At 41.6% G+C, this 20,072-nt stretch overlaps 1 protein-coding gene across 6 annotated transcripts in view; it reads left to right on the forward strand.

Moving 5' to 3' along the window:
- The window catches only part of bahcc1b (BAH domain and coiled-coil containing 1b), a 248,990-nt gene that overhangs the window by 183,444 nt on the left and 45,474 nt on the right, over positions 1-20,072 (forward strand). For all 6 annotated transcript variants that reach the window (XM_043714770.2, XM_043714769.2, XM_043714772.2 and 3 more), the window contains exons 19-24: positions 1,934-2,295; positions 6,543-6,641; positions 11,179-11,308; positions 13,976-14,093; positions 15,952-16,027; positions 16,855-16,963. In XM_043714770.2, coding sequence (XP_043570705.2) covers positions 1,934-2,295; positions 6,543-6,641; positions 11,179-11,308; positions 13,976-14,093; positions 15,952-16,027; positions 16,855-16,963 — 894 coding nt within the window. The remainder of the gene's footprint in view (positions 1-1,933; positions 2,296-6,542; positions 6,642-11,178; positions 11,309-13,975; positions 14,094-15,951; positions 16,028-16,854; positions 16,964-20,072) is intronic.

Below are 20,072 nucleotides of genomic sequence, written 5' to 3' on the forward strand. Positions count from 1 at the left end.
TGTTCATGACTTGAAGTGTGTGTCAGATCGTTCACATTTTGATTTTTGTCATTTCATTTCATTTGTGAGAATATTGTGGAATTCTTCTGTGCCTACCTTTGCCTGGCCTCAGGGGTGTGGGGGGATGTACAGAGTTCTCTCTTGGCTTCTGCAGATGCCCTTTGCAATGACTGACATCAGGAACCACCCAGATAACAGTAGAGCACATAGACAGCAGTCGGTTACAAGAACACACTGGAAATTATGCAGTGAGACACTCGGCTCCAGACTCCCCAAAGCCTGCCTACCATCTACAAGGCACAAATAGGAGTGTGATGGAATATTTCTCACTTTTCTGCATGGACAGTTTCCAAAAATTCTCAAAAGGCTTGACAGCACCCAGGACAAATCGGCCAGCTTGATGGCATCCCATCCACAATCTTAAATATTCACCCTCTGCACCATTGGCCCACAGTGTGTAGCATCTACAACTTGCAGCGTTTTGCCAAGTCTCCCCTAAAAGCATCTTTTGAGTCCCTGGCTTCCACTATTTTGAAGGACATGAGCAGGGGACAATTGGAATAATCACGATCAACAAGTTCCCCTCCAATTCACGGGCCAGCTTGGTTTGGAATTATATTGTTATTTCTTCAATGTTGCTGGATTAATTTCCTGGATCTCTCTCCCTCAGTGTACCTACATTAGTTGGACTGCAGTGTTTTATGAAGGCTCTTGCCAGAGATGTTCATATCCCATAATTAAATTTATAACAAATATTGCTTCCCAAATGTTTGGGATGGCTCGGTGGCTCAATAGTTAGCACTGCTGCCTCACAGTTCCAGGGACCCGTGTTCGATTCCAGCTTCAGGCAACTGTGTGGAGTTTGCGTATTCTCCCTGTGTCAGCATGGGTTTCCTCCAAGTGCTCCAGTTTCCTCCCACAGTCCAAAGATGTGCAGGTTAGGTGAATTGGCCATGCTAAATTGCCCATAGTGTTCAGGGATGTGTAGGTTAGGTGCATTAGTGAGGAGGAACGTAGAGTAATAGGGTAGGGCAATGAGACTGGGTGAGTAACTCTTAAGAGAGTCAGTGTGAGCTTTTTGGGCCAAATGGCCTGTTTCCACACTGTAGGGATTCTATTCTATGAAATCAGATCAGTCACAAAATGAATGGAGTGCACATTTTCCTTCTTAAAAGCTTAGCTGAGGGCAAGTCTCCCTTTTTAAATTTAATTATTGTAGCCATTCAAATGGGTATTACATCCACCCTCAAATGAGAGCCAACTGTCAAAAAACAGCCGTAAAAGTTCCAAACAAAAGCCTCATAAATGTACTTTGCAATAAAATCTGTTAATGGGGACCACCTGCCACATGTAACCACAACTGCATATTTCCATTCCCAGTTATGATTTTATTATTAGAAAAAAGAAACATGTCCACAGGAAACTTGCATGATCGGCACGTGGCCTAGGGCAGCTTCCAAATGGATATTGCAAAGAGCTGCTGCTGCTGCTGATAAACAATGGCAGAGGGAATTCATTTATTCAAACCTCATTTTACTTCACAGCTGTGCAGAGGGACCACATACAAATAAGGACTTATTCTGCAGCAGCCATGAGTGGTCATTGTTAACAGTTACCACTATTACAAAAACAACTCATTTCCCCCATCCCATACTTCATCATCTTAGAAAAGCTCAAAGACTTGAGCTAAGTATCTATAATAATTGAACTCTCTCGAAACTTGAGAGTCCACTATAACGTACAGAGCTTTGTACATATGTGGCCATTCTCCTAAAGCTTTTGCTGCTGTGTGCCGGGATGATTAAAGGTTACTCGATGCATTGCTCGTGTTTGATGACTAGGGAGGGCCAGGTTCAGACCATGGTGACTTCCTGCTTTACGTCTTGAACTGGCCAGTGGGTGAATTGTAAATTCCACTTCTTTGTGCTTTCAGGAACTCTTGGATTTTCCAGCGCAGATGGAGATGTGAAGATTAAAAAACGTCCTGCCAAGCATGGCTTGGAATCTAGCAATGCAGTTAAAAAGACTGAGAAGCTGCCGGCCATGAAGAAAAAAGCGCTGAAAGCAGGGGAAAAGAATAAAAAGATGATGAAGAACTCCAAGGGGCCAGCGGAGGTGACGATTTGGCACCATTTTGAATCTGATCTGCGGCCCCTGCTGCATGATGGGAGATTACTTCCTGGCGCTTCTTCTGTACCTGCAAAATTGGCATCTCGAAGGCAAACCAGGAAAGGTTCTGCCAATAGATGTAAAAATGTCACCAGGAAAAACAAAGTGCTGCAAGCTACTTTTAAGGTCGGTTTACAAAAGATAGTTGCCTTCAAATCCAAACAAAAAGTCCTACATTGTTCCCCATTAACCACTGTGAGATTGCAAATATTTAACTCCAGACATTTTACTGATAATTTGTATAACTTCAAAAGGTTTCAGTCACATTTATCTTCAATTCAAAGTGACAGCCTCCTTTTCCCAGTTCTGTTATAGCTACCAGTAAAAAAGTCTTAATTGTTTTTAAAGTCCCTGTAATATTTCCAGTTTCAGTTTCTTTGCCACTTTATTGCCCATGTTCAGCTGACAAGACTGGAACACATTAACTACAGCCAAGTCTCCAGCTGCCGGCATTGTTTCTTGGTGTCAGATGAGAGGAAATCATTTTGCACAGCAGGATGGGTTTCATTGGGGATTGATCCTGTCCTGAGATGTGCAGTCCACAAGCACCTCAATCACTGACCAGTATCGATCACCCATTGAGGATAACTAAATCTGAAACTTAGTTAATATGTCAGCAAAGGTTCGACTTAGCATCGCTTCTGTTTTTAAACACCACAGCTCCAGATCCCCCCCTGCCCCCACCCCCTGAACTTTAAAGCTTTCTATTTCACATGTGACAATAGCAGGACAGATCTCACTCTGAATTCCCTTGACTCCCACTGTTTGAACAGCAGTCCTCAGTTCTGTGTTTCGTTGTGATAGCTCAGCCATGACTGGAGGCTAACAGTGCAGAAACTCTCTGGCATGATCCCAAGACCTGCTACTGTGCGATACTGTGTATTACTACAGCAGTCTGCTGTGCTGAGAAGATTGCCAGAATCTTAAATCTATGCTGCCCACAATTCAACAGAAATGAAACAACTGCGTCTTAAGAGTTTCACCGGCTCTCTCTTCCCATGTCTGCATGCTACAGATTAATAAAGGCCAGTTTCAAAGTGTGGTATCAGTGATGTGGAGCCTGAAGTGGGTCATACTCCCCACCATACTATGACACACCCCTCCCCATTGTTAATTCCAAGAACTCACTCACCGTCCCAATGGATTAGCCTTATAGATTTGAAGGTATGTTAAAATTTTTAAAAGTTTCTTCTATCTTCTCTCACCATTGGCTGATTTCAGCTACCGAGGTGACACTGCCCACAGGCCTGAAAGACTCTGCCTCTCCACCTCCCTCTCCTCCCTCTTTGACCACAGTTTTGGACTATTCTCCCTGTATCTCCATTTGTCGTATACTTGGCACTTTTCCTTTAAGGATCACTTGGGACTAAATTAACTGGAATTTAGAGAACTAAGTGGGGAGCAGTGGGGGAGAATCTCATAGAAACCTATAAAATTCCTACAGGACTAAAAATAGTCAATGAAGGAATGATAGTCCTGATGACCAGGGAGGAGTCCAGAATCAGAGGTTAGTGTCAGAGAGGTCACAGAAATGGGGTAAGCCATTTAGGAATGAGATGCGGAGAAATTCACCTAGAAAGTGGTGAATCTGTGGAATTCTCTGCTGCGGAAGGCATCTGAGGCCAAAACATTTAAAGAAGATGTTAGATATGGTGTTTAGGGTTAAAGGGATCAAAGGGTGTGGGAGAAAGCAGGACGAAGGGACTGTGTTGGACGATCAGCAATGATAATATTAAATGGCAGAGTAGGCTTGAATGGCTAAACGGCCTACTCTGCTCCTATCTTCTATGTTCCTACATCCACATGAAATACTTTGAGACCATTTTATACAAGTTCTTGTTGTTGTTGGATGTGATAATAACTGTGTTCTTTGTATCAGCCTATTGCAGCAAGGAAGACTGGCTTCCATGTCTGTCTGCTTCTGTCTTGTCCGTGACTGTGGACATATTCTTGCCGGGCTGCAATTTATTTTTCAGTGATTTCTCAAAATATTTACTTGTTTAAAAAGCTTTCTGCTGCTCTGTGCCTGGTCATGTGATGGCATGTTCGTGGTCAACTTTGCTCCATGCTCATTGGTAACATTTTAATTTCAAATAAATAAGTTAAAAAATAGCACCTTTGAATAATTAGCAGTCAGAATTGAATCCGTCATCTGTATACCAAAGAGAGAGTGAAAACACAGCATTGAGGTCTGATCACCTGCCTGCCAAATAATTAGAATATCTGGTGACTTCTGAGTATCTTTATCACTGCACAAAATTAAGAGGTGAAACATCTTCGTGGTTTCTCAGTGAGGGTACAAAGGAGAATTCCCTGTTTGGTACTCGAGCTGAGCTCTTCAACAGGCAACTTCCTGATGAGTGGCAACTGTTTCAGAGTTGAATGAGTTTTAAAAAAGTTGTTTTCTGTAGCTCAGCAGCTATAAATCAGCGCAGGTACACAACTTAACTCGTGAGGATGTTAGATTGCAGAAAGCCACCCTGTTCTGAGCGCTGTAAGGGATAGCGACCACCGACTGGCGTTTGACATTAGAAGGTTCTTCAAAGACTTGCCATGAACTTTGGAGTATTTGCTCTTCATTTGACTGTAATTAGAAATTTCCTGGACTAGTTGCTGCACTGTGGGCCCTCATCTTACATCGTGTAGTCAAGAAATTAAGACCCAGCAATCTGTCAGAAATATGAGTAGCTTAAAGGCTTATAAGCTTGGCTTTCAAGTCACCTCATATCATCACCAGTGAAACTGACTCCATCATGTGCTTCAGTAAACACACTAACATGCAACCTGGCAAATCCCCTAAGTCCCATTCCCTCACAATCCTACTTTCAGTGATGGCAGAAGTGACTGTGGAGTATAGGAACAATGAACTACCACTAGCCAAATTGTGCCACTGTCAATGTAATCCTTTGAGTACTGAGGGAAAAATTGAATGTTGGTCAGAAATAGCACAAGATTACAATTCAAATTATGCAAAAATTGTAGGAAAGAATTTTATGAATTCTGCCATCCTCAATAGAATTGAAGGAAGGGACATGTTTAAAATGCAGCGTGTGTTCTGACCACTGCCTATCCATTCATTAACTGTGACAGAGACAGGTCTACTCTTAGTGGGTAGTCTGGCTTTAACTGGGTGAGCTCATTCATGGTGAGGGAACCTTTTGGGATTCCCTTTACTCAGCAGAGGCATCCCTTGCCTCATAGCATCCCCTTAATCTTCCCTAAACCCGCACTTTCAAAACAGGCCTCTACCCCCTTAAGTCCTTCTACTAGAACAGCCAAGCTCCACTGATACCCTGCACTTAACCAAAGTCTGGCCCCTGTTAGCAGCTCTTTTTTAGCAGTGCCTATAGTTTCAACAATGACCACACTCAAACCTGGCATTGTGAGCACTGCGAGAGCCGGAGAGCAATCAGGTTGGTCAGCAGCTCTTTAAGGCAGGGCACCCAACCCAGAGGGGGGTGGATGTTTTGCCCCAAGATAATTAATGCCACCCAAGTGATGCAGTGTGGCTAATGTTACAATATACATTATAATGTGTAGCATCTATAATATTCATTGTCAAAACTCTGGATGGAGAAATGGGAAGCCTTGCCATCTAAATAACTCTGCTGATGGAAACATCTGGTGCACCTTCCAGTGCTCTGGTCATTGTCTGCTATCACAGTAATCAAGTACTTGACAAATCATGGCAGTCAGTCTCTATCAGGTATTTGACAGTGAACTTCAAAGTGACATCAGAGAAACCCCAGTTTTGGAGGGCATTGGGCTCATTGCTCCAAAGGCACCATTTCCTTCCTAGGGTGCTCTAAGAATGTTCCTTGTTTTTGTCCATCCTGTAGCTCTTTATTAAAATCGGATGTAGTTTAATGGTATATAATTAGAAAGTTGTCAATATTCAATCCAAAAACACAGCTGTGGAGCAGTTGACTGTAATGGCAACACTGGATTTCAAACAAGAGGCACAGGACTGCAACTTTCTATTTATGTTTGTAGTCACAGTGCTTATTTAGTTAATACACTAACCTGAAGACTTCAGCAATTTACTTTGTTGTGTGCTTTAAAGAACAACTCCAGTCTTTGAATGAGGAGAACTGCTTTGATTTTGTATTGTAACCTTGTGCTGTTTTAGTAACAGGGCAGGGGTCAGGTAGGTTGCCCACAAATTGCTGTACATTCACCAATAGAACTCATAACTTAGGAGAGATTATTTTTCTCACTGATGTGAATTCTGTCTCAAACTCTGACCTCATTCTCATCTCAATCTTAAACACTTCATCTACAGATGAAGCTTTCACAGGGGGGTTTGGTTTTATTTTATATTGGAAGCTAGTTCTCCTGTACTGATACTTAACACTTCTGTTTCTCTTTGTTAGAAATCAAGTGGACTGTGCCTCTCTCAAAAAAGAGCAAACCCCACTGACCATAATCGGAACAGACTGAACAAACTAAAGAGCAAGCTGCCAGTGAAAGAGGTGAGGAGTCGATGGAGGGAGCATCTTCGTACAATTGCAAACTACCTCTGTTAATGAATGACTAGTTCTGAGTACCCTCAGGAAATAAAAGTTGGTTCATTTTTCAGTCACCATTTATTTAAATAAAACATTTTAAAACTATTTGATAAATACAGGGGGAAGCATTGATGATTACCAAAACATGAAAATTGTTCTTCGTCACATGTACAAACAAACATGTTCATTGATCTGAAGTGAACTCAACAAAAACTATTAAAGGTTGGCATGCAATGCTGAGAGAAACACCTGAAATTGATAAGTTATTAATTTTTTTAAAAAAGTTCAGCTGCATAGCTTTTAAAAGCATGTGTTTAAAGAAAATATGTCTGGGAATGTTAAATGTCAGGTTGGTTTTCCTATTCTGATCCCAGCCCTGAAAATGTATTAACCATTCATGGAATAAATGTTCATTAGTAAGGATCAACTTTGAATTTGATACAGAATCTGAAATGTGCTGAATGGGATTCATGTTTGCAAATAACTACAGCTTGTCCAGTTTTCTTGTGTCCCTTACACATATTATGCCATTAGTCCACTGATCACAGCAGTCCTTTCCCATAATCTGCTTGAAGATAACAGAATCAAAATAATCAATTGTTGTTGTGATTTTGGTATTGCTTATCAAGCTCCTTAATCACTTCACAGTCTAGTTGACAGTATCCAGTTCACTAATGTTTCTAATGAGGAGAATTTCAAACCCTCCAATCTAATATATCCTTTCCTTGGGGGGGGGGGGGGGTGTATGTGACAAACTCAGACAGAATGATTTAGGGTACAGAGATGAGGTCTGTACACATGATCTACAACAATAAAGAGACAAGGTAAATACTTGTCTGAACAAAATAAGTGGCAATGAGTCCTTGTTCTGAGAAATCATTCTTGAGAATGTTTAAGCTAAGGTCAGGTTTTCAGTTTCCCATACCTGAAACTATTAATTGTCAGCATCTTTCACCAACAATAGATGATGGATAGACAACAAACAAGCCATCTCAGATGATGTGTCTTTATATGACACACCTTTTCATCATTGCTGAAGAGATCAATCTTTGAGAGGCTGGCTCTGCCACAAATACTGCTCATGAAGTTACTGGGCGTCATTGTGGAGTTTTTCTTTGGCATTGGTGCCTACTGCCAAGCTACCATAACACTGGTCATTGTGGAGGTGCATGTCTATCCACAGGAGATGTTGCCATTTCCCTCTATCCCAGTAAGTAACTCCCAGAAGCGATGCAAGTCACACTCACAAGCTTTGAGGAAGTAACAAAGAGGATTGATGAGGGCAGAGCGGTAGATGTGATCTATATGGACTTCAGTAAAGTGTTCGACAAGGTTCCCCATGGGAGATTGGTTAGCAAGGTTAGATCTTACGGAATCCAGGGAGAACTAGCCATTTGGATACAGAACTGGCTCAAAGGTAAAAGACAGGGTGGTGGTGGAGGGTTGTTTTTCAAATTGGAGGCCTGTGACCAGTGGAGTGCCACAAGGATCGGTGCTGGGCCCTCTACTTTTTGTCATTTACATAAATGATTCGGATGGGAGCATAAGAGGTACAGTTAGTAAGTTTGCAGATGGCACCAAAATTGGAGGTGTAGTGGACAGCAAAGAAGGGTACCTCAGATTACAACCGGATCTAGACCAGGCAGGCCAATGGGCTGAGAAGTGGCAGATGGAGTTTAATTCAGATAAATGCAAGGTGCTGCATTTTGGGAAAGCAAATCTTAGCAGGACTTATACACTTAATGGTAAGGTTCTAGGGAGTGTTGCTGAACAAAGAGACCTTGGAGTGCAGGTTCATAGCTCCTTGAAAGTGGAGTCCCAGGTAGATAGGATAGTGAGGAAGGCATTTGGTATGCTTTCCTTTATTGGTGAGAGTATTGAGTACAGGAGTTGGGAGGTCATGTTGCGGCTGTACAGGACATTGGTTAGGCCACAGTTGGAATATTGCGTGCAATTCTGGTCTCCTTGCTATCGGAAAGATGTTGTGCAACTTGAAAGGGTTCAGAAAAGATTTACAAGGATGTTGCCAGGGTTGGAGGATTTGAGCTATAGGGAGAGGCTGAACAGGCTAGGGCTGTTTTCCCTGGAGCGTCGGAGGCTGAGGGGTGACCTTATAGAGGTTTACAAAATTATGAGGGGCATGGATAGGGTAAATAGGTAAAGTCTTTTCTCTGGGGTCGGGGAGTCCAGAACTAGAGGGTATAGGTTTGGGGGTGAGAGGGGAAAGATATAAAAGAGACCTAAGGGGCAACGTTTTCACACAGAGGGTGGTACGGGTGTGGAATGAGCTGCCAGAGGAAGTGGTGGAGGCTGGTCCAATTGCAACATTTAAGAGGTATTTGGTTGGGTATATGAATAGGAAGGGTTTGGAGGGATATGGGCCAGGTGCTGGCAGGTGGGACTAGATTGGGTTGGGATATCTGGTCAGCATGGACGGGTTGGACCGAAGGGTCTGTTTCCATGCTGTACATCTCTATGACTCTAAGTGGAGACTTGGTCATCTGATTGGTCATCTTACTCAGGCTGCCTCACCATATGGAAAATCCCTGGGTACATGTCTTCCTCCCTCCAACAATACGCCCAATCCTGAAGCTGTCTCTGTTTGAAGAGACCTAACAAGTCTGGGAGTTTTGCCTTTTTGAAGGATTATCACATTCATGACTTTGTATTGCCAGGCTCTGCCCATAATACACTGCAGACAGTGAAAATGGAAATTATTGAGCTGCTCTCCTTGAAAATTGAGTTACGCACATTTCACAACCACACGGCAAGGTGTTGGGAAGCTGATAAACCTGGAGTATATTTGCTTTGTGTACCAGCCAAAAGGATAGATGCTTTCCTATGCACTTATTAACCTTTGCATCAAGGGACAGATTCTCTTCACGGAGGGAGCAGTATTTGCTAACCACTTCCAGCGGACTGTTATTTTGTATAGCTGGGATGGAGATACAACACCTTGTCCCATGACCACAGTTTTCTTGATGTTTAAAGTCACAGGGTACAATTTACACGCATGGGAGAGATAGTCCATGAGCCTGGAACTGAGTTTCCATGAGGGTGACCAGTATGGAGGGGTTGTGTCATAAGGATGAGATGTGTTTTTGTACTCACTTTTAGTCTTAACAGATTGTAGAGCCTGCTATCTGACCTAGTGAGCAAGGAAACTCCTTCCATATTTCCAGGGGAGACAAAAGTCAGGCATAAGGAGAAGAAGATGCCCAAAAGACTGGGGACTATGATATACCCTGTTTCATTCCACCTGCACTTTCAAACTGTCAGAAGTGGAACCTCAAACTGTGCAGGACAATGCATGTTATCATGGAGGAATGGATTAGTCTGAGGCACTTTGGTAAACAGCCAATTTTTCCCAAAATCTTGCACTTGTGATGGTGTTGAATGCCTTAGTGAGATCTATGAAAGTACAGTGAGGTGTACCCAATCCCTACAATTCTCTTGTAGTTCAGTATAGAGAAAATGATAGCCAAGGTTGGTGATAATACACAATGCCTTCTTGGGCTTTGTACCCTCAATGGATTGTGTCTATCCCTTGAAGACTGAGGCACGTTGACCATCAATCATTAACTGCCCCAATACATGCGTGGAAGTCACCCAGGTTGAGTGTCCTCTTGCCCTTTGGAATATTCCTCAGAACATTACCCAGGGCATCATAGAATTGCTCTTTGTTTGCAATACTGACTTACAGGGTTGGTTTGTTGGTACACATGATGTTGACCATCAGATGGCAGTCACAGGAAGATCAAATGCTCTGAGTTGCTATTGGTTACACGATTGAGAGTGTTGACCAGTTTCTCAGTGCACAGCCTGCATCATGGTAATGGAGGATTTCAGACGTTGTCTTTGATAACAGAGTATTTGTAAGCGTGGCTTTGAAAAGTGGGTACTTATCGAGAATCCGTACCCCAATCTTGACCTCCAGGGGAAAGATGAATACCTATGTGCCTGGGGCCGAGACAGTTGCAGGAATTGCCAGAAGGTGCTAACCTGAGGGAAACCCTAGCCACCTAATGTTGTGTCGGCTTCGCTATTAATGCCGTTAACGTGATTTTGTGAATGTTGAGAGGGATCGGCGAGTGGGTCCCAGATCATCAAAATGTAGATGTGATCTTGTCCTCCAGATGTCTGGCCCTTCTTATCCCTTATCATTAAAGAAGCCATGATTTGAGTAGAGCAGACATCTTGGAGGATTGTATGACTAGATTTGGTGGGAGTGTGAGCATGGAAAGATTTGCAATTATGGGTGAGAATTGTAAAACCAGTGCTTTAATAGATTGGGTGCCAATATAAGACAACAAACGGAGGCTTGCTAGGTGAACAGGGCTTGGTGCAAATTAGGACAAAGGCAGGTGCACTCTTAATGTAGTATCTTTCACTCTGATATTGCGAGTAATAATTTTCATTCGTGTAATATTACACCCACACAGTGATAGGAACGATCAATTTAAGTGTGCATTTAAATGGGTTCTGTTCTTCTTTCACACAGTCAAAGGGACGAGCTGTCAGCAAACTATTGGAAAGCTTCGCTGCAGAGGATGATTTTGCATTTGATGAAGACAGCAGCTTTTCTGAGGAAGATGAGAGTGCATCTGTGAGCTGTTTGGCAGAGTTGTGCGGTAGGTGTTTTTTGTTTAAGTGCTGCATAACAAGCAAACAAAATTTAGAACCCAAAAGAGAAAATGCTGGAAGATCTTAGCAGGTCTGGCAGCATCTGTATGGAGAGAAAAGTCTAACTGACCCTTTGTCAAAGCTTAGATCTGAGCAAGTTGTAAGTCAATAGTTCTGTATAAACTGGATGCCTATTGGTGAGATTAATCTGGCAGCTTCCTTTGAAAATCTTACAGAAGTGGAAAGTTTCAAACATTTTACAGGACTCTAAAAGTCTGATTCTGTCAATGTCTGGAAGTAAAGTACCTTCTATAGAAAGATAGCAATATTCTTATACTAACGCAACTAAGGGGATTTTAGTCAAAGGTCAAACTGATCATACAACAGAACACCAGACACTGCCACTTAAAGGGACAATTGATTGCAGGTTCCATATATTGTGCAGATTCTATGTTCCACTAAAAGCTATGAAGACACTTTTCACACTTAAACGCACTCTCGGTTTCTTACAGCATGTTGACTCAAGCTAACCCCACTTCTTTTCCTGGATGTTTCCAGAGCTCTGTTGTGTGTGAAGTAACTTGTACTTTATTAAACCTGATTTCTAAACATTGCTCCAGTGAAAGTTTACTGTAAATTATGTCTGTTAAGTTAAAACCATTGAAACATGGACAATAATAAAAGTTTACATTATTAAAAATGCAAGTAGCAAAGATTTCCGTGAACTTTCAATAATGTCTTCTGTAAAGAGCAAGTCAAACCACACTGGCCTTGCCTCAGTTTTTGGAGTCTACGGTTTGCTTTTGACATTAATGTTCATATTAAAAAATGTTGAGAACTGTAATAATGCAGTTATTGATCAGTTTATGTATGAAGTCAGAAATATTTTGCGTCAAGTTTTACTTTGGAGAAAGAAATGGAGGCGCGAGAACTCTGGGAAATAAATATTGATGTTTGAAAACAGTTCACATGACAGAAGAGGAAGTGCTGGAAGTCTGGGTGGATAAATCTCTAGGATCTGATCAAGTGTATCCCTGGGAAGAAATTATGAGGCCTCTAAGTAGAAATATTTATGTCATCTGTAACCACGGGTGTGGTGCTGGAAGACTGGAGGATGGCTAATGTTGTGCCTTTATTTAGAAAGGATGTAAGGAGAAGCCTGGGAATGATAGACTTGTGAGTCTGGTATCAATGGTGGGTAAGTTGTTGGAGGTCATTTTGAAAAATAGAATTTACATACACTTGGATAGGCAAGGACTGATTAGGGATAGCCAGTAGGGTTTTCTGAGAGGAAGTTTGTGTGTCACAAACCTGACTGAATTTTTTGAAGGAGTAACCAAAAAGATTAATGAGGGCAGAGTGGTAGACGTTGTTTACATAGACTGTAGTAAAGCTTTTGACAAGGTTCCACATGGTAGACTAAATAGTCAAGTTTGATCACATGGGATTCAGGGTGAGCTTGCTCATTTGCTTGATAATAGGAGACAGAGGGTGGTGGAGGAGGTTTTTTTTTGGACTGGAGGCCTGTGACCAGAGATGTTCCATGGGGATTGGTACTGGATCCATTTTGTTTGTTGCTAATATAAATGATTCGGAAGAGAATATAGGAGGCATGGTTAGTAAGTTTGTGGATGACACCAAGACTAGTGGTGTAGTGGACAGTGAAGAAAGTTATTTAAGATCACAAAGAGATCTTGGTTAATTAGGTCAATGGCCTGAGGAGTGGCAGATGGAGGTTAAATTGGATAAATGTGAGGGATTGCATTTTGGTAAAACAAACAAGGGCAGGGCTTATACAGGTAATGGTTGGGCCCTGGGAGTGTCATAGAACAGACAGATCTAGGGATTCAGGTACATAATTGTTTGAAATTTGCATCACAGTAGACAGAGTGGTTAAGAAGGCACTTAGCATGCCTGTCTCTATCACTCAGACCTTTGAGAATAGAGGTTGGGGCATCATGTTGAGGTTTTACAGGACGTTGGTGAGGCCTCTTCTGGAGAACCATGTCCAATTCTGGTCACCCTACTATGGGAAAAATATTACTATTAAATTGGAGAGGGTTCAGAAAAGATTTTACCAGGATATTGCCAAAAATGGAAGACTTGAATTATAAAAATTGGCTGGATAACTGGGACTTCTTTCACTGGCACATTGGAGATTGAGGGGTTTATAAAATCATGAGGGGCATGGATAAGATGAATAGCAAGGGTCTTTTCCCTGGGGTCAGGAGTTTAAGACTAAGGGGTATATTTTTAAGATGAGAGGAGAAAGTTCTAAAAAAGGCATGAGGGGCAACGTTTTTACACAGAGAATGGTTTGTGTATGGAATGGACAGCCAGAGAAAGCGGTGGATGCAGGTGCAGTTATAACATTTAAAAAACATTTGGATAAGTTCATGAATAGCAAAAGTTTGGAAGGATATGGGACAAATGCAGGCAAGTGGGACTAGCTTAGTTTAGGAACATGGTTGGCATGGACTAGTTGGACCGAAGGGTCTGTTTCCATGCTGTATGACTCTGACTCAATGACAAGGCTGAAGCAAATGAATCCAATAAGGTTAGCTCTGTGCCAAGACATTCTAGTGAATTAAAGGCTCTACCATAGTTGAGTGTCCACATTGCATCTAGAAAAAATGATCCAAACAACAATTTTGCACATTTTTGTTTTCTCTCAGTCCCTCAATCCTGTTCCATCAGTAAAGAAGATCTCAAGGAAGGACTGCGCATTCTCATACCAAAGGAAGACAAATTACTGTATGCAGGATGTGTCAAAATTCTACAATCACCTGACATGTAAGGGGCAGTTTTAATTTTGTTCCATTTCACAGTAATTAGGTAACTTATTGCTGTATATCCCTCATGCTTGTTTTCAAAACAAGTGCATAACATTTCACTTTGTTGTGCAGGATTCCCTGTGCAATCCAGCCAACCGCAACTATCTTCTCTAATTGAAGGAACAAACAGAAATCAGAGATTAAAAGAGGAGATTTTTGCCGAAAATGCTACTAAAGACATGGCTTGCTGATAACTGAATTATAGAAGAAATCTTATCTCATTTGAATGACAAATGACAGATCAAGCAGGATTTTCAATTTGAGGTATTGGGAGCCACTGGCTCTGATACCTTGAATTGCGTTAACAAAAGCTGTTCTTTGCTCGTGGACTAGTCTTGGACTGGGCCTCCATTCCTGTCTCTGTATCGGCACCAAATCCTGCCCTTTCACTTTCACTTTGCTAAACAACGATTTGTTGTTGAAGACGTGTTTCTTGATTGCTGCAGAGCTGAGCAGATTGGATTTGACAACAATAGAATATTAGCTACGTAACAGAAAAATGCCTAGCAAGCATCCAGTGATTTATCTGTCGATCGCAAAATCAGAGGATTCCAAAAATCATCAAGGGCATTTGAAAAGCACCAATAAAGTTAACAAAGAGCACATGTTCACACTGATTGCAACAGAATTAACCTGAACTACATTTACAGAAAGCTTGTTCATTCAAGTTAACTTAGTAACCAGAGTTCATGTGAACTGAGCAGCAGGAATAGACTAAGGTGGATGAATTCAGAAGTAAGACCTATATAGTGTGAAACAGATGCTGACACTGCGATTAAAGGTTAATTTCTCTTAGTTTTACGGATGTGAATAAGTGAATAGTTTATTAGTCGGGGAGGGTGGATCTGGGTGAAGTATTCATGTTAATCTGACAGCTGTCAGGATCCAGATATCAAAATGATAACCACAACATTTCCCAATAGTTCTTTAACTCTTAAAATAGGCACAAGAGAAAATTGGTTATCAGCAGAAACTGAGTGGGTTGGCAGAATGGGTTGGAACATTCTCCCTCTGGTTATGGGCACAAGTGCTGACTGAAAGCAAGAATTTCGCAAAGGGAGCCTCAGACGGACTTGGGCTCTGGCATTGCACATGCAAAAGGCCTAATGCATGCTTTGAGTGTAAACATTGGACCTGTCTTTTCCTGACTTCAAAAATATCCAAGAGGTTCAATTCCATCTTATCGCCCCACCCGATATTTGATCATAAGATATAGGAGGAGAATTAGGCCATTTGGCCCATTACATATTTAGACATCATCTTGTGTCTGAATAACAGGCGTGGTGCTATCAACATCCTAGCCATTGTCTTTTCAGACGATGTTAAGTCTCTAATCACAAAACACACACGCACTTATCGCTCAACATTTCCCCCAACCCAAGGCTGAAATACACCATTCATATCATGCCTTCGCATTGATACATTGGTTTCAGACAGAATGATTTTACCAGCAGGCTTCCACTGTTTTCCCTGTTTGTTTTCACCCCCACACTATTCTTTATTCAGAAGCTTCTGAATCCAATGGCAGTTCACAAGATCTACACATCAAGTGTTTGTTTTTCACTGCCCTGGAACAGGCATATCAAGTGACTTACCAACTACAACTGACAGTGGGGGAATAGTATGTTTGACATGGCCGCATTTGGCTTTGTTGAAAATGCTAAGGCTCCCAGGAGTTTCCTTCCATTCCTCCAACTAAGAAAACCATTGAAAGGTCTGCCCGGTGTCAACTGTAATGTCCTATCCAATTACAGAATTCATAAGTATTTCCATGCATGGATATATTTGTGTCAGTGACTGGGCTTTCCATTGTGCAGTTACAGTGTTGTGATTGAAGGAGAAAGAGGAAACCGACAGAGAATCTATTCCCTGGAGCAACTGCTGCAGGAAGCGGTGAGTTCCTCTTGTAACTATTTCCCTCTGCCTACAGTTCAAACCTTGTCCAGTCCGCTCATGAATGGTCAGATGAGATTATGAATACTTTATACACCATAAGAAGGGTGAAGAACCTGTTGTTTGGTCTGTGATATCTATTGAGGTAATTTATAGGTAATATTAGAATGCAATTAGTTTGCAAATTTAAACCTGGTATGGAGGGTTGAGTGGAAAGGATGACGCCAAGGCAGGTTGGTCTGGTTTAATTTTGGAATATTTCACACATTTTTTACACTATCTTCATTTTGCAGTGGTCTACTTGGTAAAGAAACCAGGAGCAGATGAGAGACTATATGCCAAAAGTGTAGAATGGCATGTTCAACACTTTTCAAAAGGAAATTGAAGAAGTACTTGAAAAGGGAAATGTTAGACAGCGATGAAGAAAGAGCTGTGACCAATTGGATCACTGTTTCAGAGAGCTGACACAGACATGCTGGGCTGAATGGCCTCCTTCTGCACTCCACTATTCCCTAATTCATTGTTGCGTCCACAGGGTGGAAACCAGCAATAAAAATTGTTTTTAAAGTATTTGCTCAATAGCGATGAGAGAGGAAATGTGAATGTCCATTGAGGACAGTACTCATCACTAAATCAAAGCATTCTTTTTAATTAAATGGGGATTTGAGTTTTACCATGAGAACTTTATAACTACCTCAATTTGGAATTAAAGGCTTATTCCTATCATTTATTTTTAAGGTTCAGTTTTGTGAGGGAACTTTTGCAATATGATGCGTTGTCAATGTTAATTAGTGACCTTATTTATAAAATAAAAAAATTACCTACAGGTACTTGATGTCAAACCATCCTCAACACAGTTCCTGCCGCCATCTACCAGGGTGTGTGCTTATTGGAGTCAGAAATCCCGCTGCCTCTATCCAGGAACTATCGTCCAAAGTAGGTGCTCTTTTTGACTCAAATATTCTCAATATAGTACATGTAAAAAAGGAAAGAGAGACAATCTGTTTGCTATTTACAAATCTTGGGAACTTGACAGAATCTAGGGAATTTTGAAAGATTGCAAACCAATGTCTTGTTGTCTCAGCTCCCACTTCTTTTAAGAACCAACGATATAGATATGAGCATCAGGAGATCTGTCAGCCTTTAATCCTATTAGATTTCACAATACCTTTCCCCTCATTGTTTTATGTTCCTCCCTTCCTTTTGCCTTTTGATTTTTTTTTAACTGCTCATATTTTGTTTTTTTCTTTTCAATCCAAGATGGAGGATGGGAAAAATTTCTGGCTGTAAGAGCTGCTCCTTTTTTTGAGGTATTTTAGGTGTTGGAGGTGATTTCCTCGAATTCCAGGAGCAGTGATTACTGTTTTATATGCTGTTGCATTGTTTTGGAACTTTGAAAAAAAAAGTCAAAACAACAGCAGTTTAAAAGGGAGAAGAGCAGACAAAGGAAATACATGGTGAGGACAGTGCAGGAGAGAGAGAGAGAACCTGGACAGTTACTGCCTTTGCTGTTTGAATTCGTGTATCGCTGGACATCGGAGTGCAAGTGGGAAAATTAACAAACAGTGAAATTCACAACTAATCTTGGAGGAACTGTTGGGCGAAGTTCACAGCACAGAATCAGATAAGTTATTTGTTGTTTTAAGTCTGTCCAAGAGAAAGGCTGCAGTAGTGAGTATAGTGGATTCTTTCTTGATTATATGTTTTTGGAGATAAGTCTCTTGATTAAACTTAAAATATAAGCCATTGCTATTAATTTAACCTGGGGCAGTGTTTGTAGAGGAATAAGACGGTGTTAATTTCTGGGTCTGTAGATTGTGAAGGAGAAAAAATGGCTTTTGCAGTGATATGTACTTCTTGTCAGATGTGGGAGTTTAAGAGTTACTGCAGATTATATCTGCCATAAATGCTGTTGGATGCGAATCTTATCAGATTGAGTAGATTGGTTGGAGAGACAGATAGAAGCGATGAGGAATTTGCAACAGCAACAGTATGTGATGGATGGCAGTTATAGGAAGGAGGGAAAGCTTCAGATACAGTCACATAGATGGGTTAACTCCAGGAAGGGTGAGAGAGGTCGGCACCTAGGGCAGGAGTCTTTTGTGGATATACCCATTTCAAACAGGTATGCTGTTTTGGAAAATGTAGGGGGTGATGGATTCTGAGGGGAACGTAGCACGAACAGCCAAGTTTCTGGTATTGAGACTGGCTGTAATGCAAGGAGGGGTACGTTGGCTTCCAAGAGATCAATTGTGTTAGGGGATTCTGTAGTCAGAGGTACAGACAGACGTTTCTGTGGCCAGCAGAGAAAAAGCAGAATTGTGTGTTTCCCTGGTGCCAGGATCAAGGATGTCTCAGAGAGGGTGCAGAATGTTCTCACAAGTGAGAGGGGCCAGCAGGAGGTCATTGTCCACATTGGAACCAACGACATTGGAAGGGAAAAGGTTGAGACTCTGAGGGGAGATTACAGAGAGTTAGGCAGAAATTTAAAAAGGAGGTCCTCAAGGGTAGTAATATCTGGATTACTCCCACTGCTACGAGCTAGTGAGGGCAGGAATAGGAGGATAGAGCAGTTGAATGCATGGCTGAGGAGCTGGTGTATGGGAGAAGGATTCACATTTTTGGATCATTGGAATCTCTTTTGGGGTAGAAGTGACCTGTACAAGAAAGACAGATTGCACCTAAATTGGAAGGGGACTAATATACTGGCAGGGAAATTTGCTAGAACTGCTTGGGAGGATTTAAACTAGTAAGGTGTGGGGGGTGGGACCCAGGGAGATAGTGATGAAAGAGATCGATCTGAGATGGGTACAGCTGAGAACAGTCAGGGCAGGCAGGGGCAAGGTAGGACTAATAAATTAAACTGCATTTATTTCAATGCAAGGGGCCTAACAGGGAAGGCAGATGAACTCAGGGCATGGTTAGGAACATGGGACTGGGGTATCATAGCAATTATGGAAACATGGCTCAGGATGAGCAGGACTGACAGCTTAATGTTCCAGGATACAAATGCTACAGGAAGGATAGAAAGGGAGGCAAGAGAGGAGGGGGAGTGGTGTTTTTGATAAGGGATAGCATTTCAGTTGTGCTGAGGGAGGATATTCCCGGAAATACATCCAGGGAAGTTATTTGGGTGGAACTGAGAAATAAGAAAGAGATGATCACCTTATTGGGACTGTATTATAGACCCCCCAGTAGTCAGAGAGAAATTGAGAAACAAACTTGGAAAGAGATCTCAGCTATCTGTAAGAATAATAGGGTAGTTATGGTAGGGGATTTTAACTTTCCAAACATCGACTGGGACTGCCATAGCTTTAAAGGTTTAGATGGAGAGGAATTTCTTAAGTGTGTACAAAACAATTTTCTGATTCAGTATGTGGATGTACCTCCTAGAGAAGGTGCAAAACTTGACCTACTCTTGGGAAATAAGGCAGGGCAGATGACTGAGTTGTCAGTGGGGGAGCATTTAGGGCCAGCGACCATAATTCTATTAGTTTTAAAATAGTGATGGAAAAGGATAGACCAGATCTAAAAGTTCAAGTTCTAAATTGGAGAAAGGCCAATTTTGACGGTATTAGGCAAGAACTTTCGAAAGCTGATTGGAGGCAGATGTTCGCAGGTAAAGGGACGGCTGGAAAATGGGAAGCCTTTAGAAATGAGATAACAAGAATCCAGAGAAAGTATATTCCTGTCAGGGTGAAAGGGAAGGCTGGTAGGAATAGGGAATGCTGGATGCCGAAAGAAATTGAGGGTTTGGTTAAGAAAAAGAAGGAAGCATATGTCAGGTATAGACAGGATAGATTGAATGAATCCTTAGAAGAGTATAAAGAAAGTAGGAGTATACTTAAGAGGGAAATCAGGAGGGCAAAACGGGGACATGAGATAGCTTTGGCAAATAGAATTAAGGAGAATCCAAAGGGTTTTTACAAATATATTAAGGATAAAAGGGTAACTAGGGAGAGAATAGGGCCCCTCAAAGATCAGCAAGCCACAGAAAATAGGGGAGATACTAAATGAATATTTTGCATCAGTATTTACTGTGGAA

The sequence above is a fragment of the Chiloscyllium plagiosum genome, unplaced genomic scaffold, assembly GCF_037043375.1.
Source record: "Chiloscyllium plagiosum isolate Xiang-an unplaced genomic scaffold, Cpla_swu_hap1 HiC_scaffold_25, whole genome shotgun sequence".
Lineage (NCBI taxonomy): Eukaryota > Metazoa > Chordata > Chondrichthyes > Orectolobiformes > Hemiscylliidae > Chiloscyllium > Chiloscyllium plagiosum.